Genomic DNA, 22,286 nt, shown 5'->3' with positions numbered 1-22,286 from the left:
CCTGTCACAATGTTGCACTTAATAGATGATCCAGGATGGATTTTTTTAAAAGGACCATAAAGAGATGAAAATGCTGTTTGATATTCAAGAATCATCTTAGACATTGAAAAGGCATTAAAAGATACAAGCTATAATGAACCAAACTGTGGAAGACAATAGAGTCAGCAGTAAAAGGAAAAAAAATGAAAGTTAGAATTCTGAAGTTACCAAACTTCATGTAGAAAGGCAGAAAGAACAAAGTTGAACTGGGAGCAGAAATTACAATGGCAAGTCCTCGGAAATCATACTAATGCATTCACACACATTGGAGATCTCGGGCAAAGTGTTTATCCAATCTGCATTTGATTTCACCAGAGGAATGCTGTGATGAACAGTCCTGGCAATTAATGTGGGAAAAGGGGCAAGTATTTTGCACATTTACAAGGAAAAGCCAACTCAAAGTAGAATGAACAGGAGGAATGGTCATTGTAGAAAACAGAGAAGGAAGAGGAAATGTGGTTGAAGGGATCATTTTGTAGATGGAAGATATGAAGAATAAGATAAATGGTCAGGACAAAATGATTCTTATTATTGAAAAGGCAGAGATCAAAATATTAGACAATATATTAATAAGTATATTATTCGGTAATATCTGGCAGACATGGCCAAGATGCTTGTTCACCATAAATGTGGAAATCCTTGGATGAGAGAAAAAAAAATTCGGACACCCTAGGGTAGAATGTGGAATCATCAGAACAGATGTAGTAAGGACAAAAATGAAAAAGGGATGGAATATTTACAGAAAGGAAAACTGAAAGCAAGCAGACTCTAAAATATTATGGGAGTATGTGGGCTTATAATAGATATTCATTGAAACTCCATTGTCAAACATTAAGAGCCAAGTCAGAGATGAACCACAATGATGAGGGATTTTGTGGAAATGGAAATAATAATTTAAATGAATTGGTTGGGTTGAAGGAAGAACAAGAGGCAGGAGCACCACAATCGTTAGTGTAACAGAAAAACAGCTTATAGAAGATACCTGGATATGGTTGAAACAGTTGGGTTTTAAGTATTCATTAAGAAGAAGCATAGATGGGAGCCTTGTAGGTCCTGATAGCAGCATCCCTTGCCTGGAGAACTTGGGTGAAATTCTAATACTAAAGGAAAGTATGAGATGTTGGAAATTTGATATAAGAAAATCAGAAAATGCTGGAAATACTCAGCAGATCAGGCAGCATCTGTGGTGAGAAACAAAGTTAACATTTCATTTCAATGATGAACTTTCATCAGAACTTGGGTGAAATTCTACCTTGTTAGCCTTTACATGTGGGAAATCTCTCCAGCTATAGAGTCATAGAGGTTTACAGCATGGAAACAGGCCCTTCGGCCCAACTTGTCCATGCCCTTTTTTTAAAAAACGCCCTAAGCTAGTCCCAATTGCCCACATTTGGCCCACATTCCTCTTTACCCATCTTACCCATGTAACTGTCTAAATGCTTTTTAAAAGACAAAATTGTACCCGCCTCTACTACTACCTCTGGCAGCTTGTTCCAGACACTCATAAATAATTGCCCCTCTCGACACTTGTATCTCTCCCCTCTCACCGCAAACCTATGCCCTCTAGTTTTAGACTCCCCTACCTTTGGGAAAAGATATTCTATCTAGCTGATCTATGCTTCTCATTATTTTATAGACCTCTATAAGATCACCCCTCAGTCTTCTACGCTCCAGAGAAAAAAGTCCCAGTCTATCCAGCTGCTCCTTATAACTCAAACCATCAAGTACCGGTAGCATCCTAGTAAATCTTTTCTGCACTCTTTCTAGTTTAATAAAATCCTTTCTATAATAGGGTGACCAGAACTGTGCACAGTATTCCAAGTGTGGCCTTACCAATGTCTTGTACAACTTCAATAAGACGTCCCAATTTCTGCATTCAATGTTCTGACCAGTGAAACCAAGCATGCTGAATGTCTTCTTCACCACTCTGTCCACTTGTGACTCCACTTTCAAGGAGCCATGAACCTGTACCCCTAGATCTCTTTGCTCTGTAACTCTTCCCAACGCCTACCATTAACTGAGTAAGTCCTGCCCTGGTTCGATCGACCAAAATGCATCACCTTGCATTTATCAAAATTAAACTCGATCTGCCATTCGTCAGCCCACTGGCCCAATTGATCAAGATCCTGCTGCAATCCTCAATAACCTTCTTCACTGTCCACTATGCCACCAATCTTGGTGTCATCTGCAAACTTACTAACTATGCCTCCTTTATTCTCATCCAAATCATTAATATAAATGACAAAAAACAGTGGACCCAGCACTGATCCCTGAGGCACACTGCTGGTCACAGGCCTCCAGTTTGAAAAACAACCCTCTACAACACCCTCCGGCTTCTGTCATCAAGCCAATTTTGTATCCATTTAGCTACCTTACCCTGGATCCCGTGAGAATTAACCTTATGCAACAACCTACCATGCGGTACCTTGTCAAAGGCCTTGCTAAAGTCCATGTAGACAACATAAACTGCACTGCCCTCATCTACCTTTTTGGTTATCCCTTTTCACTGTATTCCCCTTCCACTGCCTAACCTTGCCGCTATCACCGGTATTTTGCTGTCTTCTGAAGGGATTGTTCCCTGTGAGGTGCCCTTGTTCACTCTCCAATTGTCCAGTCTTGGCTGCCCTTTCCATAAAACTTTCCCCTGTAGAAGATGTAAAACTTACTAATTTGCCTCTTCCCACACCATTGTGCAAAGTGCTAAATCATTCTTTCCATGTGACACAGTCATTTATACTAGGTTTGTAGTATACTGTACATAGAACAGTACAGCACAGAACGGGCCCTTCGGCCCACGATGTTGTGCCGAGCTTTATCTGAAACCAAGATCAAGCTATCCCATTCCCTATCATCCTGGTGTGCTCCATGTGCCTATCCAATAACCGATTAAATGTTCCGAAAGTGTCTGACTCCACTATCACTGCAGGCAGTCCATTCCACACCCCAACCACTCTCTGCGTAAAGAAGCTACCTCTGATATCCTTCCTATATCTCCCACCATGAACCTTATAGTTATGCCCCCTTGTAATAGCTCCATCCACCCGAGGAAATAGTCTTTGAACGTTCACTCTATCTATCCCCTTCATCATTTTATAAACCTCTATTAAGTCTCCCCTCAGCCTCCTCCACTCCAGAGAGAACAGCCCCAGCTCCCTCAACCTTTCCTCATAAGACCTACCCTCCAAACCAGGCAGCATCCTGGTAAATCTCCTCTGCACTCTTTCCAGCACTTCCACATCCTTCTTATAGTGAGGTGACCAGAACTGCACACAATATTCCAAATGTGGTCTCACCAAGGTCCTGTACAGTTGCAGCATAACCCCACGGCTCTTAAACTCCAACCCCGTTAATAAAAGCTAACACACTATAGGCCTTCTTCACAGCTCTATCCACTTGAGTGGCAACCTTTAGAGATCTGTGGATATGGACCCCAAGATCTCTCTGTTCCTCCACAGTCTTCAGAACCCTACCTTTGACCCTGTAATCCACATTTAAATTAGTCCTACCAAAATGAATCACCTCACATTTATCAGGGTTAAACTCCATTTGCCATTTTTCAGCCCAGCTTTGCATCCTATCTATGTCTCTTTGCAGCCTACAACAGCCCTCCACCTCATCCACTACTCCACCAATCTTGATGTCATCAGCAAATTTACTGATCCACCCTTCAGCCCCCTCCTCTAAGCCATTAATAAAAATCACAAAGAGCAGAGGACCAAGCACTGATCCCTGTGGCACTCCGCTAGCAACCTGCCTCCAAAAAGTGCCCTACCTTCATCAACACACTTAGTTACCTCCTCAAAATATTCAATCAAATTTGTGAGGCACAACTTGCCCTTCACGAATCCGTGCTGACTATCCCGGATTAATCCGCATCTTTCTAAATGGTCGTAAATCCCATCCCTAAGGACCTTTTCCATCAATTTACCAACCACCGAAGTAAGACTAACCGGTCTATAATTACCAGGGTCATTTCTATTCCCTTTCTTAAACAGAGGAACAACATTCACCATTCTCCAGTCCTCTGGCACCATCCCCGTGAACAGTGAGGACCCAAAGATCAAAGCCAAAGGCTCTGCAATCTCATCCCTTGCCTCCCAAAGAATCCTAGGATATATTTCATCAGGCCCAGGGGACTTATCGACCTTCAGTTTATTCAAAACTGCCAGGACATCCTCCCTCCGAACATCTATTTCCTCCAGCCTATTAGCCTGTAACACCTTCTCTTCCTCAAAAACATGGCCCCTCTCCTTGGTGAACACTGAAGAAAAGTATTCATTCATCACCTCGCCTATCTCTACTGACTCCATACACAAGTTCCCACTACTGTCCTTGACCGGCCCTAACCTCACCCTGGTCATTCTTTTATTCCTGTCTTGTACTTACTGATCGCTCCGTGATTTTCTTTGCATTGGGGAAACCAAACATAGATTACATGATCTTTTTGTTGAACAAAAACTTGCATTTATTTAGTGACTTTGACCCCAAGGCATTGTACACAGATATGAGGAACCTGGAGTTTGGCAGAACTGGGATGCAAATTGATTGGTTTGACACATTGTTTGGTAGTGTACGTCAGCTGTGAAGGAAGTGAGAGGTATAGGTCTGACACCACTGGTGGTGCAGATTGCGCTTCTGGAGTTGTAAAGAGTGAACTTAATGAGGAGTGTACTGACAACAATGCTTTTAAAAGCAATAAGACAGTCCCTGTTTTGAGGGAATCGCTTAGAATTTTAGCAAAATTTCAGGAAAGGAAGTTGGGTATTAGGTGTTTTGTGGAACCGAGGTCCAGGCAGTAGAGAATTGTTTCCAAGTATGAGATGAGGTCAGCAATGCCAAAGAGGTGCGCTACAAACTTACTTGGAAGATAGAGGCACATGATGTTAAAGGGCCATTGGTAATTTGAGTCAGAAATTTCTATGGAATAGGAAATGGAGTGAAGTGGTGAACGGATATTCTTCTGACTAAAGAAAAACATGCTTTGGGATCCCCCAAGAGCCAGTACTGAGACCATTGTTTTTTTGTGAAATACATGTCACTTGGACCTTGGTATAGGGAGTGAATCTGCAAACAATTTCAAAGTTTGCAGATGCCAACAAATGTGGCAACATAGTAAATAGCCACCAACATAGTTGCAGACAACAGGAGAACATAGACCAGTGAAATGGGCTGGCTCGGTGCAGCTGCAATTTATTGTGGATAACTGGAATTGAAGCACTTTGGGAGAAACAACAAGGAGAAGCAGTATAATCACAATAGTACTATTTTGAGAGGGGATGCAAGAACAGAGGAATGCGTGGGCTCATATTCACAAATCTTTGAAGATGGTGAAACAAGTTGGTAACACTGTATGGAATATTTAACTTTGTAAATGAAGATATTGAATACATTAACAACAGTTATGCTAAACGATTAGGCCTCGGGTGGAGTATTGTGCATTGTTCTGAGCACTGTCCTTTAGTAAGGTTGTCAAACCCTGAAGATGGTACAGATAAATCTGACCGGGGTGATACAAAGGAAGAAGTTCATTAATGTGAAGAAGCTGTGATTGTTCTCCTTGAAATTAAGATGTTTAAGTGGAGACATAATGGAGGCATCCAAAATTATGAAGAGCTTTGATAGAGCAAGTGAGATGAAATTATCCTTTGACAAAGGTATTGGTAATGAAAGATCATAGATTTAAAATAATTGAAAAAGAACTCGAGGAGAAATGAAAAATTGCTTCATACAAAGGATTGTTGAGGTCTGGTCTCGCTAAATGTGTGGTGGAATCAGATTCCATAGAAATTTTGAAATGTAATTTGGCATGTACTTGAAGACTAGTTTGGAGGAAAAGTCTGAATGTAGGACTAAATTGGACAGCTCTTTCAAAGAACCAGCACAAACCCAATGGTTCGAATGGCCTTCTTCTGACCCCTCAGGTCCTGTGATTTTGACTAGAGGGAGACCAGAGTTCAGGGACAGAGTGGGAACAAGACTGAGCGAATATTTGACTTAATGGGCAAAAAAAGGGTAGGGAAATAGAACAGCATTAATCAGATAGTCTCCATACTGGAGTCAACCTCATGAGCTTCTTCCTCTTGTTGCTAGAAATCTGGATGAAGGAAAGAGGAGCCAAATTGAAGGAGATAGTTAGTGATAAAGGCAAGGTGTCTGGGGTTATGGGAAATAAAGGACTGAAAATTCAGCAGGACAGAGTTGGAGAGTGTTGTTGTAAGCAATTTGAGAGTGATTTTTCCTAAGGGAAATCCTCCTTAAGCTCCATTTCTGCAGGAAATGGAGTTTCAGGAAGATAGAGGAATATGGGTGATGAAGAGCACAAGGAAGTGTACAGAAGTGTCATTGTTGGTTACTTACGCCATGGGGGTGGAGAAGTGAGCTGATGGTGATGGCAATAAATGTGGGCAGGTGAGTTTATATGGCAAGAGATCTAAGAAGGATATGAGAACAGTGAATTTAAAGAAGGGAGGATAGAGAAATTGAAAGCTAAAATGATTGCCCTTTGAAGAAGCCGAGAGAAGAAGGAAATGAAGACCACAAGAGACTTCATATTCAACAACTTTGCCACTAACTTAGTAAATATTTCAAGGCACTTGACAAATGCTTTATCAAATAGAAGTTGACGCTGAACCACGTATCAAGATAATAGATAAAAGTAAATTACTGCGGAGGCTGGAATCTGAAACTAAAACGGAAAATGCTGGAAAATCTTAGGAGGTCTGACAGCATCTGTGGAGCGAGAACAGAACTGATGTTTCATTTTTTTTTTAAATCTCGCTTTCCATCTTGTTTTCCCCCTATTCCCCCCACCCCATTAGGGAAATCTGTCACATGTCTCAGGTTGTCCTTTGACACTCTGCTTACCTTCATTCTGCCATTTACACATTAATGACCGCTATCAGCCCACTTTTCAGCTGTGATCACCACCATTTAGATTCCCTTTGTATATGACATCTTTGTCAGTTACCACCGCCACCCCCGTCCTGTTACAGTATACATTTCATCCTATTTTCTTTGTCTACAGCTCTGATGAAGGATCATCCAGACTCAAAACGTTAGCTCTATTGTCTCTCCACAGATGCTGTCAGACCTGCTGAGATTTTCCAGCATTTTCTGTTTCGTATCAGGATAATAGGATAGATGATCAAAAGTATTATCAAGGAGATAAATTATAAGGTGTGCCTTTAGGAAACAGAGAGAGACTGAGACAGACAGTAAGGTTTAGAGGACGGATTACAGAACTTACAGCTGAGACAGCTGAAGGGACAGCCACCAGTGAAAGGGCAAAGACCATCAGAGATCCATAAGCGGCCAGAATTGGAGAAACACGGAGTGCTTGGGGAGTTGCAGATTTAGAGGAGATTACAGAGACAAGGGTGAGCAAGGCCAAAAAGAAATTTGAGCACAAGGATGAGAACCTTAAAGTTGGGGTGTTACTTGTCCAGGGTTAAGTGTAGGTCTGGGAGCGCATGATTAATACATGAATGACATGGTTTGAAATAGGATATGTGCAGTAGAGCTTTGAATGAGCTTAAGTTTATGCAGAGTGGGAGATGGATAGCCAGCCAGGGGAACAATGGAAAAGTCAAGTCCAGAGCTAACAAAAGCATGGATGATAGTTTCATCAGCGGAAAGGTTGAGGCAGGGGCGTAGATGGGCGATCTTACAGAGACGAAAGTAGGGATCTTAGTGAGGGAGAGATTATGGAGTTGTGAACTCAGGTCAGGATCAGTCAGAATGCCAAAGCTGCAAACAGTTTGGTTCAGCCTCAGATGGTCTAAAAGCATGACAGCAGCCGTTACAGTGGTAATCACATCGGCAAATCAATAGAAGGTAGATGTCAGCATGGACTTGCACTTAATGCAATATTAGCCCAATTGTACTGATTTGGTCAGTGGCACCAATCAAGATGCGTGGAGTGGATGCCAGTTGCACTCATCTGGTGGTTCCCTCCAGCAACCAGCATGCTATCACCAAAGAGGATGAGGGCGTTACTTCTCCATGGGCTAACTCTTAACTTTTAGACTCCATAACTAAAAGTCCATAATGCAGCAGCCTTTGGAGGTGCGTCACTGGCACCTCCATGATGAGGATAACCATTATGTACACCTCAGTCACAAGCAGAGGCACATAAGCAAGCTGCCTCTAGCTCATCTGATGCCACAAGGATAGCACTGTACAAAGTGGCCAAGAGCAGATGCAACCATGTCAGTCACTGCACTCGGTGCTCATAGGGTTAATCTCTTTGGTGGTTTCACACATTGTTACTCATTAATAACATTGAAGATGTTGAGGCATGGTCCCAGACATGTGAGCTTCTATCCTTTAGTGACAAGATAAAGAGGAAGAAGTGGTGAAAGGGAGCAGTGATTTTTGAACAGGAATACAGAGACCACATTTAGAGTTTTCATGGTATTGACTCTTATTTCCCATGATTTTTCTTTAAGCAGAGATGTGAAATGCAGACAAGCTCTTCCCTTTCTGAGGCAAGTCTTGAACTTCCTACTGCTGGAAAGAAGGAGTGTGTTTGTGAGAGTTTTGATGGGTGTTTGGAGGAATACCTGGCATGTCTGTATTGATAGTTAATTGTTTTTTCCTCCCTGCACGAAAGGGTAGGGAAAATACTTGTAGGTTCCTTGCTGGTAATGGTAGCATTCAGCAGTTTTCATGCATAAGACAATTTCTTCTGTGTCTGCACACATAATGATGGTGATTGTCTGTGTTAGCTGTAAGTGAGGTCATAATAAATGTTTGACCATAAGGAGCAGATTGCTGTGGACTGCAACAGCTGCCTACTTTAGCTTTTCGTGAATCAATACTCATTGGGCTCGACTTTACCATTGAAACGTGGTAAAGTCAGGTGTGAGGACGTGAACGTGATCTGCACCTGTGTCCTCGCAGATTGCCACTTTACCGAAGCCCGGGAATGGCGGCGATCCGCTTCGCACCAAAGACAGGCACAACGGCGATTTAAATGCATTTGCATGCATTTAAATTGAATTAATGAACTGCCCGCCCAACTTTATCAGCATTTCCCCTTTACCACCGCATTTGTCAATCTGGAACTGCGCCGTAATGGACCTGCTAAATAAAAGTCTGAATCGGGCACTCCAGCTGCTGAAGAGCGCGTTCAGAGCTTCCAACGGCTCTGACTCAGATCAGTGGTGGGGGGGGGGGGGAGGAGGGAGGCGGGTCAGATCACTCTCTGGTTGGGGGGGGGAAAGGGGGTGAGGCCAGATCGTTGTCTGGGGGGAGAGGAAGGAGGCGGGTAAGATGTATCTCTGGTGGTGGTCAGCTCATTCTCTGGTTTGGGGGGGGAGGGGAGGCCCGATCGCTCACTTGGGGGGGCAGGGGGGTCCGCTGCCACTCTGCGGGCGTTCGGTGAGAAGGGGAGGGGGGCTGATGAGGGGGACAGCAATGTCTATGGGTAGTGGGGGGGTGGATAAGGGGGACAGTGATGTGTGGGGGGGTGGATAAGGGGGACAGTGATGGGTGTGGATAAGGGGGACAGTGATGTGTGTGGGTAGTGGGGGGTTTGTGGAGAAGGGGGACAGTGATGTGTGTGGGTAGCGGGGGGGTTGATAAGGGCGACAGTGATGTGTGTGGGTAGTCGGGGGGTGGATAAGGGGGACAGTGATGTGTGGCTAGTGGGGGGTGGATAAAGGGGACAGTGATGTGTGTGGGTAGTTGGGGGGTGGACAAGGGGGACAGTGATGTGTGTGGGTAGTGGTGGGGGTGTGGATAATGGGGACAGTGATGTGTGTGGGTAGTGGGGGGGTGCGGATAAAGGGGACAGTGATGTGTGTGGATAGCGGGGGGTGGATAAGGGGGACAGTGATGTGTGTGGGTAGCGGGGGGGGTTTGATAAGGGGGACAGTGATGTGTGTGGGTAGTAGGGGGGTGGATAAGGGGGACAGTGATGTGTGTGGGTAGTGAGGGGGTGTGGACAAGGGGGACAGTGATGTGTGTGGGTAGTGGGGGGGGGGTGTGGATAAGGGGGACAGATATGTGTGGGTACCGGGGCAGGTGGATAACAGAGACAGTGATGTGTGTGGGTAGCGGGGGGGTTGATAAGGGGGGCAGTGATGTGTGTGGGTAGCGGGGCGGTTGATAAGGGGGGCAGTGATGTGTGTGGGTAGTGGGGGGGTGGATAAGGGGGACAGTGATGTGTGTGGATAGTGGGGAGGGTGGATAAGGGGGACAGTGATGTGTGTGGGTAGTGGGGAGGGTGGATAAGGGGGACAGTGATGTGTGTGGGTAGTGGGGAGGGTGGATAAGGGGGACAGTGATGTGTGTGGGTAGTGGGGAGGGGTTAGATAAGGGGGACAGTGATGTGTGTGGGCAGTTGGGGGATTGGATAAAGGGGACAGTGATGTCTGTGGGGGCCATCGCTTTCTGCGGCCCGGGAGCGAGCTGACACAGGCGTGTTTTTTCAATTTGTTTTCCAACTGCGCATGCGCAGTTCAGAGCTCCGATCGTTTCGAGCACGCTAAGCCCCGCCAACAGCACGAATGGGACTGGCGATTTTTTTTTCAGGCTGAGTGCGTATGGGGGCACCTGAGAGCAGATTTCTAAGTCGGATCTGCATTACGCCCAGATTCAGCACTTAGAATGGAAATGGTAAAATCGGGCCCATTGTGTCTGTATCACAGTGTTGGGTACAGTAACATAGTGGCTATGTTACTGACTCGTAATCTAGAGGTTTGAGTTAATAATCTGGAGATATTAATCTGTAGATGTGGGTTCAAATCCCATTGAATTTAAATTCAATTAATTAAACGCATTTGAAATGAAAATATATTATCTATAATAGTGGCCATGAAACTCGTGGATTTTGAAAAACTATAGTTGGTTCGCTAATGACCTTCAAGAAAGGAAACCTGGCACCTTCACCTCGCTTGGCCTGTATGAGATTCTAGACCCATGGCAATGTGATTGACTTTCAATCGTCCTTGAAAATGGCCTAGCAAACCACTCGGTTCTATCAGAAACCACCGCAATGGTTCAAAAAGGTGGCTCACCACCACTTTTACAGAAGCAATTGGGGATGGGCAATATAAGAGGGCTTTGCCAATAGTACCAAAGTCCCATGAATAAATATCTTTAACAAAGTCCTTACACTGCTGCATTTAATATTGTAGATTCAAGGCAATGTCCAACAGGTTTTTGTTTTACTGTTACATATTCCTACTGTTGGTTGAAAAGTTTCATAAATTATATAAATACTTGTGTTTTGCTAACTAGATTTACATCAGTTAATGCTCCTTCCTTGATGATTATTGAGTGTCTCAGTGTTTCCTGATTAATGTTTTGACATATTCAAGCTACTGAAATTTGTAATTTTACTTAATGCTCACACCCTCATTAACCACACCTTCATGCCGAAGCTCTTTCTATACCTTCAGCACACACCAAAAAAAACTTGTTCTACTGATATTTTGTTTGGTATATTTTCTGAGAGTAATGGTTGAATATATTGTATATCGTACTATATTGATGATTTTCATTTCATTTGTTTTTAAACTTTGACAGACCATGTCAGATAAATCCTGGGAAGTATTACTAAGCCACATAATCTGTGAACTGTCGAAAGGAAAGCTTTACTGTGCAAGTGACACAGATCAAGTAACAATGGTATGTACACAAAGATAAATTTAGTATATGAACTTGCTACATATGACATTTTGAGGTAAATTTTAATAAAGATCTTATTGCTTTGCTATTACATTATTTATTTGTTCCTGTAAATGAAACAATGTTCAGAGTATCACTAAATCCATGGAGCCTGAGTTTTGGACCACCGAATCAAAGCTGCTTAGTGCTCTTCTGGCCACAGGGGGACAAAGAAAACATTCAAACCTGGAAGCAGTATAGATAAGAGCCATAAGACTTTGGTTATGAGGAAGACGTAACTAATGCCCATTACACAACATTAAAAAGAGGAGAATGAGGCAGGATATTCTCTAGGTTTTTAAATAGAATAGGTTAATCCTATAGAAGTTAAACTGACTGCAATATAAGAGACAAAGGTACAGTCAGTAAAGGACAAGTTTAAGATGGATCTCAGGAAGTCTTCCTCTATATAAAGAATGATCAGACATGGAATAGTCTTCCAACAGGCATAATAGAGGCAGCAAAAATGCTGTGATGGTGGATATATTTCTGTGGAAGGAAGAAAGAAATGAATCATTGTTTCCACAGATACATGATGTGATAAAAATTCTGTGCGTTGCCTCAACAAACCTTCTCGGCAACCCCTGTGAATCGCGCATGCTGTGTCAAGAAATTTTTTTTTTCGAGCATTTGTCTTTCACAGTTGTGAAACTATGCCTTCTTGCTGCCTTGATGTATCTGTTTCAGATTTACATTATCCTACTAAGTACCTTAAATACCACAATGAGATCCCTTCTAAGTTATCGCATTACATATTTGAAAAACCCTAACTTGTCAAGTTGCTCTTCATAGCTTTTCCTTCTGAAACCTTTCTCCTCAATTTCAACTTCCTTTTTGATCAGACTCCAAGCAAAAAACAACATACAGTTGCATTCTAGCGATGAAAGATTATCTATACCTAACAAAAAAAGTTGTCAGCTGATAACACATAATTTAAAAATACCTCACTGCTATAATTCAGGTCAAAAACTCTAGAGTGTTTTATGAAATCTGCCTGAATCATAAGTTTTGCACTTTGAATTTGGTTAGGATGAGCAAGAGATATTTCACTTCATGTATGATTCAAATGACCCACTAGGAAGTTTTTATCAAACAAAGTGTATTTAATAGTATGGAAAGAAAATTAACAATACCTTTTACCAATTACAAACAAGGAAAAGATAATCATGATATAGTATCAACCTTAACAGCTAAACACCGTTCCAACGAAATGAATCGCATAAACAAAACCTTTGCCATAGGTTTAACGCAGCAAAGACTAATGCTCATATGATACTGGAATTTAGCCCTTTGACTGAATGCTGCAATTCTCTTGAGGCACACACAGGCAAGCTTGGAGTCAGAACAGCTTCAGCTCTTTGGTTGGAGAATTGAAACCCTGACTTTTCCGCCTTGTACCTTCTAGCAGCCTCTGGATACACCCAGAACAGTTTGAAGTCAGAACAGCTTCCCAGAACACCAGGGAGATAGAGACTCTAGACAAGCCAACCCCCATATCCCCACATATTTACCCACTAATCCCTCTAACCTACGCATCTCAGGACACTAAGGGGCAATTTTAGCATGGCCAGTCGACCTACCTTGGACATCTTTGGACTGTGGGAGAAACCGGAGCACCCGGAGGAAACCCACGCAGACACGAGGAGAATGTTGCAAACTCCACACAGACAGTGACCCAAGCCGGGAATCGAACCCAGGTCCCTGGAGCTGTGAAGCAGCAGTGCTAACCACTGTGCTACCGTGCCACCCCTACACTAAAGTTACATCCTCCAATTGCCTAATTTGACCCTCCTCAGATCAAATTTTGTATTAAATTTGTCGTTTTTGTCATCATCTACTATTTTCTTACCAAGTTCCTCTTGCAATAACAAGACTGCTCCACAAACTAATGAGAGTGAAATTGTACGAAGGGCAGAATTGTTTCACACCCAGAGCATCTCTGGATCTATTGAAAGCGAAATGAAGTGAGTATGTTTAAGGTCAACATATTTGAAACATAAGACACCCTCAAACCCAAAATGAACAAGCCCATAGCCAAATTGCATATTAGCAATGCTCAACTGTGCATAATGCTCCTGTATATTTTTATCATAACATTTCTTTCTGTTATTTACATCATGACTAGGTGGCACAGTGGTTAGCACTGCTGCCTAACAGCGCCAGCGACCTGGGTTCGATTCCCGCTTGGGTCACTGTCTGTGTGGAGTTTGCACATTCTCCCTGTGTCTGCGTGGGTTTCCTCCGGGTGCTCTGGTTTCCTCCCACAGTCCAAAGATGTGCAGGTTAGGTTGATTGGCCATGCTAAATTGTCCCTTAAAGTCAGGGGGTTAGTAGGGTAAATAAGTAGGGTTATGGGGATAGGGCCAGGATGGGATTGTTGTCGGTGCAGACTCTTTGGGCCGAATGGCCTCCTTCTGCACTGTAGGGATTCTATGACTGTTGAATTTGTGCATTAATTTTCCTATTCCAAATCAGGTAAGTCTGTCTTTTCTCCTTTGTAAAAGCTTTTCTTATTAAATAGGATCATTAAATAATGAATAACATTTCTTTCCAATTTCAGATTTTCCCTTCCTGTATTCTACTAATAAAAACTATGTACACATATTGCAGCAAAATGTTTAAAAGTGCTAGTTTTATATCAACAATCTTTTGCATTTATATCGCACTTTTAATAGTAAAACATCCTAAGTTGCTTCACTGGAATGTTATCAGATAACATTTGACACATAAGGAGCTATTAGGATAGGTGACCAAATGGTCTAAGAGGTAGTTTTTTTTAAAGGTAAGCCTTTAAGTTCAAGGCATCCGTAGTTTCTAATAGCTGCACCGTGCAAGTAACAATAGCAAATGACTCAGCTGTATAATAAATTACAGCCTGCTGCACTGTTAAATGATTCACATATGATATAGAAAGTACATATAAAAACATAAACTTCAAAAAATCTAAGCTTAATACAAAAAGGCAGAATCTGTTGAATATTTTTGTTACTTTTTTTATTGGGTAATGGTAGACAATTTTAATATGTTAGCCTCTGCTATAAGTTGATATTTTTAAAATCCTACTACTCTCAAACAGAATAGGACATTTAAAATATCAAATATGGAGTTCACTGATTATAGTTTTAATACTTTCTTACATTTTATACATGATGGCTACTATAAAATGTGTATAGTTGAAATATATAACCAGTGTTAATTGCTTAAATAGTTCTAGCAAGCATAACATTTTGCTATTTATTTAAAATGACCAAGAAATTGCTTGCTTTCTTTAAGAGTTTTTCTTTTTAACTCATCAGCTTAGCACCAGTGTCTGGTCTCCTCAATCCATTGAATACAGCATCCAGCAGTTCTGTCTGCCTTTCCTTAGGACTACAAGCCTACTTCAACACCATCTGTTTGGTGATGATCTTCCCAGTTGTCAGGTATCTCAGTACACTTCTAGTCAGCACATGATGTAATATACTATTTCATTGCTAACCTTGACTTTAATAAATAAACATACGATAATCTGGCATTAAGGTTCTTTAAAAATAAGATCTCATTGTTTGCCGCATTAATTTATTTTCCATTTAACAGTACATTTCTACGAAGAAATAAATAGAATAAGTTTAATTGTGTGCTACCTGATGACTGTATCATTAAAAGCTATGGAGACTAGAAAGGTGTCGATTCAGTTCCTACTCTGTGCCAAATTAGCTCGACCTAGAATATTTTCCAGGGCACAACCGGAATGTATATCCACAAATGTATTCATTCTCATGCCTATTATGCCAGTGTAAAGTAATATTCAAATTTCTTGAAAATGTCATTACAGCACACAAAATGTGTGGGAACCAGCATAAAAAATAAGGGCTTAAGGAAAAAAGGGAATGGGCAACTGTGGTGGAATCTGTGGTTTCAAAGCTTATACTTTTTGACATGGACTCTAATTGAAAAGGAAGACTGAGAAAAGGAACTGACCCTTGAAGTTTCTAAGGAAACTAAAACTGAAACTGAGATCGGAAACCAAAGGTTCTGGGGAGAATGAAACTGGTTCAAATCATGTTAAATAGGGCACAGAATGATCAGAGCTCAGATGTTGATCACAGTGGTGCGGTACCAGCAGACTGAAGAAGACAGAGACTGGACCCAGAAGCTTAGAATAAGCAAATATACCGTTCCTGCAGCTGTTTCTGTTATTTGAAGATAAAATTGATGGATCTACATCATCCAGACTGTCCTAAACAGAGCTGAGGAGGTTCTGCAGATGTGTGCCATTTTAATGAAGATCATGCCTGTGGAACTTAGGTTAGTTATGTGATGCTGTCAGCTGGTGAACAGTGTAAATCTTAGAAAGAAGAGGAGCTGAAATTCTTTGTAAGGAAGACAGAATTTTGAAGGACTTCTAAAACTGAGATTAATTAAGTATCTGCTGAGTGGATCCAATTTGTAAGATCAGTCTTACTGGTATTTATCATTTAGTTTGTAATTTATGGTTTATAATCAACGATATTAGTTTGTTAATTCATGTTTAATCTATGTTGATATGCTAACCACCCCTATACTGTACTTTAGATTATAGGTGTTTACCCATGATGACAGTGTTTGTTTTGTCTCCTGTAATGTAAAATTCCTTTTGTTTTAAACTGTGAAATCTGACAGTTTCCTACTTTCAGTAAATAACTGGGATTTCGGATTTTTTTAACAAAAGTATGAACAGTTTTGATAGAGATCATAACATCACCCATTCGCTGCCAATTATGAGGCCATTAAGCTCCTTAAGAGCTTGTTAAAGGGCATGTGTGATTGGAAATGCATTTTTCAATCTTCAGTTTGCTGAATCCAGTCTGATTCAAGTTAGTGCTCAAGTCGTCCAATTCATTGCACAGACGTTTGAAATTTCACTTTTATTTGTCAAAAACAGAAATATGAATGGCCAAGCAGAGCTAGGTCCAGCACTGTACCTTAAATTTGTTTGACTGGCCATTTTCCTCTGTTTCCCAGTTGCTAGGCCTTCTGATAAGCTGCCTGCCCTCATCAGCAAGGCAGCAGCAGCACCCATCATGGCTTCCTTCTGCCTTTGCTGCAGGTACCATGCGTGCAACTCCTGCCTACTGGAGGTACTCAACACCACTAATTGTACGCTGTTTAAATTTTAAAAGTGTCAATTTATCAGCACTGTTCAGGTGTGGATTGAAAATTTGGCACACTGCTCATGATTGCTGTGAAACTCAGCAGTGGTGACCTTGCACACACCTCAGACATGAAAATGGCGAGTTGGGTGAGGTACTGGAAGTTTGTGCACTGCTCCCAGGATGGGACTCTAAGGTTTTAGGCAAGAAAATCTGAAATAAAAACACCGCCTCATGGAAGTTACTCCTGAAATCAATGTGCAAATATTAAAAAGAAAATATTAAAAACTTACAAAAGTACTGGGAGGTTCGCCGACCGTATTTATTATTCATATATATTTTGAGATTTTCCACTCTGTGATTGCAGAACTCAATTACTGATGGGCTGAATCTGAGTTAGTTATTAATATAGAAACTTCAATACATTGAAAATTATAAACTGGCTTTGCTGAAACTATTACGTTGTGTTGGTATAGGATATGAAACAAAGTGAAACTAAATATAGTTGCTGGAAATTAAGTTTTCCTAGGAATTAAATTAGTTCAATTTTTTGTCTTTTATGAAACTTCCTTGAAGGATTGACAGTTTTTAGACTCGGAATACTTGGAGTTCAGCATTTTTGTCAGTGGAGCAAATGAAGTTGCCAGTTATCAACTAGAGCAGGGAATTACTGATAGCAACCTCTGGATATCCATGTTTAACTGTACATGTCCAGAAGTTACTACCAGTTTCAGAAGAGTAATGAAGAAAATGCTGACAGTTTCACCATTATTAAAATTGCAAACTCTGGATGAATATTTTCCATGCTTTGCTCCCCCTTTGTTGTTGTTTTCCCTCTTGTTCCACCTGAATTCCACTTGCACTTTCTTTTACAGTCATCTCTAGTTTGGCTCCCTCTTTCTCATATCTTTTTTTCTTTAATTTTGCTTCTGTCTTACTTTGTCACATTTTTTATACGTCCTTTATCTTCCAGTGTTTACTTTCCAGGTGAGTTTACTCCAACTCCACTGGTGGGTCAGCAGCTGATGCATCTGCCTGCCCTCAGCTGACAAAGGTTCCAATGCCATATTTAAATACCAGTCCAGCACATTCAATTCACACTCTCCAACCCGCCTATTTTCACCTGACTGTGCAGGATGTCAGCAACCTAGAGGAAAAAGGCTAGTAATCTCAAGAAGAAGACTGTTTCTTGATTTAATCCCTCCAAGCCTTCACCTATGAGGTGCCCATGCTCCAGTTGGACCTCTACCCACCCTATCTGGAGTCGTCATTCATCTCTTTCCAGTAAACAATGTGGTCTCCCTTTGACATTCTTATTTGTGAGCTTTTCACGCAGTCTTGACAGGGTGCAGCTTTCCTTCCTTGGTTGTCTTTTTGCCTTCCATTGTCCACCTTCTCATGCACTTCCTTGCCTCTCTCCCTGTCAACATGGGCCCTCGCCCTTCCCTCACCCGCATCTTGCACAGCCCTCCTTCCGATTACCTCCCTTGTCTTCATCTGGCCACGTTCCCCAGCGTCACCTTACACTTCATCCCAGTCAAACTTCAGACCTTTGTTGCAGTGGCTGCATGAGACCCGCAGAACAGTGCTGTCTCCATAGACACTGGTTTGTGGCACCAGAGGGGAGGAGACCCCTTGACTCCCCAACCCCAGGCATTGTGCTGATCTGGCTGAGTTACAAAGTAGGATCCATGGGTCCAGCAGCACAGTGCTGAAGACCAGCTCAGCATGGAGATGGAGAGTAGGAACTTGTCAGCCCCAGCAGAGTGGTGTGCAGCATATCAAGAACAATGCAACACTATGGCATTTCTACACTCACCTTGAAGTCTCGTGCCAACTGAGGATCACCTTGTGAGCGACACTTATCAACAGTCAGGATTAACACCAATGTGATTTCCTGCAGGTGTGAATCTTCCAAGACCTCAGATTAGAAGACCCGACAAGACACCGATGGGCAGATATTTTAATGAGCATTCATGAGATGCAAATGGCATCCATGCCACCTGCCAGTGGGAAGACTGAGCCGCTATTGGGAGAATTGCAATGTGATTTTACCCCGACGAGTTGCCATCTTTTTGGTTCCCACTAGATTCTGCCCATCACTAAACCTGCCAGGGCAGGATGGGAGAATTCCATGTCTTGCTTCCCATTGGAAAGAATTCTCTCTCAATTAACCTGTGATCAAATTAAGAATAATGGCAACCTGATCATGAAAATATAACTTCTAATCAGATTCAGATGATATTCTTAGTAAAAGCTGTTTAAAACAAATATCTGAATATCCAAGATTAAATTACTGCTACAGGACAGTGCTCAGTGGTAATTTGTTTGAAAGGAGTGCTTTATCTTGTGTTTATTTTGTGTCACAGCTCTCTGTAGACACAAACTCTTCATATCCTACAAGCTTGTGCGATTGTTTGCAGTTGATGACCAAGAAATTCTGTTCTGAGTGAATATTCAGTGATTTATGTAAAGTAAATAACATTGTTAGATACCTTAAACATATTTCCAGTTCAAATAGTCATCTGAGGGTAAATTCCTAAATTAGTATTCACTACTTAATGCTTATCTGTTTTATCCATTTTGAGTAATCTTCAAAATATTTTCCCGTTTATACTACATTTCTTTAATAGAATAACTAGAAAAGTAATGTGACACACAAAATATACATAATTTATTTTTATTTAAAAGATTTTACTCACCTTTTGTGCAGTTATGGAATATGTAAAGCATGTCAGAATATTTTGTGAATGATTGGAGTGTCAATTGTCCTATTTGTCTACTCATTTTCTATTAGCAGTGCATCATCATCATCATGAAATCATGCTGCCAGGAAAGTGTCATGTCTGCATTTAATGACTGTTGCCAGATTAATGTGTTTTATAGTTTATTGCCTCAGCAATTTATTACAGCAGATGGTCTGTGTAAAAATGACTTTTTTCCTCCTCATTTATAAGCGAACAGAAGAAGAATTTGGAATGCTTGCCAGCTATCTTGGGTTACTGTCATCCTCTCTTCAGTCAAATGATGAGGTCAATAGTTCCTCCTGCCTTGAATGGCCAGTAGCAGCTCCAGATATTATATCTCAGTGGTGCTTGGAAGTAACGACTTCTGCAGAGAGTCATTCAGAACAAGTAATGGTAAGATTAACTGTTGTGCTTTTCATAGCAAATCTACTTTGTAATATATTTCATAATTGTTTATTTCCATCTTTTGATTTTTATGCCATTTACTTGACTCTAAATTTCAGTTGAAAATCAGCTGCTTTCCACTCAAGCTGCCAGACTAGAACCTTGTTAAACTCTTATGTCGCTACTTAGGTGGCTCAAGGGAGTTCAATTCCGAAAGGAACACCAAACATTATTGTAAATGATGACTTTTCCCAGGGAAGATGAGAGCAGCTGGTTAAGATAATTGCTGATCTCCATTTCTGAAGACCTTTGGTCTAACATAGCCCAGAGGAAGAAGAATGGGGGAGGGTGAAGAATTGCGCACACAGTCCTCAGAAAAGTATAATCATTGTTTCCTGTTTCAGTTCTAATAGTACATTAAATGTGAGAAAGGAAATATTGTAAAGTGAAAGCTTTGCTGATTATTTGGTATATTTATGTCCTAATATATTTTGTAATATGTATCCCTTCTTCCCAAAGTCAGAGAAATCAGAAATAGTAAATGATATTATCTTTATCCCTCTAAATTGAGCATTTAAATGAAGGTAATCTCAACTTCAACCATAACATTCAAGTGCAAATGTTCGGACAGTTCTTCAATGAAGGTCTGGTTCTGAATTATTTTTTCATTAATATGCATACAGTGTCAAATGAATGAATATAGCTATTAAAGTTTGCCATTTTCAGCTGAGTTCAGATGTCTAATTTTCCTGCTAAAATATGTGTTAATATGAACCTTCCAGAGAGTTGCTTTTTAAATTGAGAAACTCCTGAAACATTGATCTTTTAGATCTATTAGATGAAGTTGCTTCAAAGCTAAGAATTATATTGTCTTAGCATTCACGAGGCAGTAAATCACTTGAACATTGGTCACCCCAATTTCAAAATCAATTGATGGAGGAGCTGCAATAGGCAGTGAATAAAATCTGTCTTGATTGAGCAGTCCAAGTGGATTAGCTTGGCTTTCACATGGTGTGATGGGGAATGTATGAAAAGACTAGCACAGCTGACATTTAAGTAAATGAAAGATCTTAACAGCTGGAGCAGTAGCAGATGCTGTATCAACATGAAAAGTGATGGCTGTGGAAGAACATACATTATTTCAAAAACACAAGCAGCTATTTTTAAAGATCAAAATTCACAAACCATTAAATATAGCTGTTTCAAAATTTTGAATTGTTGGAGCAAACTGGTGTACTGTTTCATTTTAAACACTTTTTATGTCAACTATTTTTTAATATAAATAAATACAATATATATAAAAAATTGTAGAAAAAGTGAAATTTGAGATGACCAATTTTTAAGAGATCAACCAAGTCATCAATTCCTAAAATATTACCTCAACAGTCTCTTCTCCCTTCCCAAAGGTAGAGATACTCTGGGCACAGTTTAATGCCTCCCCCCACAGAGACAAGTTCTGAGGCAGGAAATTGTGGGGTGGGGACCCCACCACCTCCCCATGCACCACTCACCAGGTCTTGGGGCAGCGAGACTTCCACTCTACTGAGGGTAGTCCCATAATTACAGGTCACTCAAGGAGCCAGGAGTCCAAGCAGCAGGGTTCCCACTGCTAATTAGCCACTAGGTTTTGTCATGACTTCTGGAGAGCAGGTCAACTGGGGTGCTGCCAGTTTTGGTGGTGGATGTTGGGCCCCCAACGCCCTTGTTAAGTTCCAGTCTTTGATTCCCTGTAGCTTCCTTTTCCAACTTCGCAATTCCTCTCCCTTTTCTCCTCATTAGACACCAGCACTTTTCTCCCTCAGAGTTCAGACAGCTAATTTTCTCTTCCTCAGTTCCTGCTTTATTCACCCCCCCCCACCCCCGCATCTGACATTTTTTCCCTACTCCTTTTCCTCCCCACCCCACCAGCACCTGTTTCTTGGCACATACATTGATACCAGTGATGACCAAGCCTTGGCTTTCTGAGTGATCATATCAAAGTAGACAAAAACAAGCTTCCAACGGTTCAAGACATTTTACACTACGTGTGTCCAACAGTGCTAAGGTTATATTGTGCTCTCATCTGTACCAATGCACGTAATATGCTGACTGTACTAAACCTAAGTACCTGCATAGTTGATCACCATATGCTAAAGCTTTACCATTGTGTAAAATACAATAATTTATTTTTATTTATGCTTATTATTATATAAACATGTTTGTAACCTAAATGTTTCATTTCTAATTTGTCAACTTTACCTCAGTTTCATTGTACCCATAAAAATATATTTGCAGGCAGAATGAGGAGGTGCAATATAACTTAAATGGTACAATTTTAAAATGGATGCAGGAA

The 22,286-nt window shown here is 41.2% G+C and overlaps 1 protein-coding gene across 4 annotated transcripts in view; it reads left to right on the top strand.

Moving 5' to 3' along the window:
* The window catches only part of ubr3 (ubiquitin protein ligase E3 component n-recognin 3), a 325,538-nt gene that overhangs the window by 280,249 nt on the left and 23,003 nt on the right, over nucleotides 1-22,286 (top strand). For all 4 annotated transcript variants that reach the window (XM_078228378.1, XM_078228377.1, XM_078228376.1 and 1 more), the window contains 3 exons: nucleotides 11,572-11,673; nucleotides 15,009-15,134; nucleotides 19,781-19,963. In XM_078228378.1, coding sequence (XP_078084504.1) covers nucleotides 11,572-11,673; nucleotides 15,009-15,134; nucleotides 19,781-19,963 — 411 coding nt within the window. The remainder of the gene's footprint in view (nucleotides 1-11,571; nucleotides 11,674-15,008; nucleotides 15,135-19,780; nucleotides 19,964-22,286) is intronic.

The sequence above is a fragment of the Mustelus asterias genome, chromosome 14 (assembly GCF_964213995.1).
Source record: "Mustelus asterias chromosome 14, sMusAst1.hap1.1, whole genome shotgun sequence".
In the NCBI taxonomy this organism is placed as follows: domain Eukaryota; kingdom Metazoa; phylum Chordata; class Chondrichthyes; order Carcharhiniformes; family Triakidae; genus Mustelus; species Mustelus asterias.
This window is presented reverse-complemented; position numbering and strand designations above follow the sequence as displayed.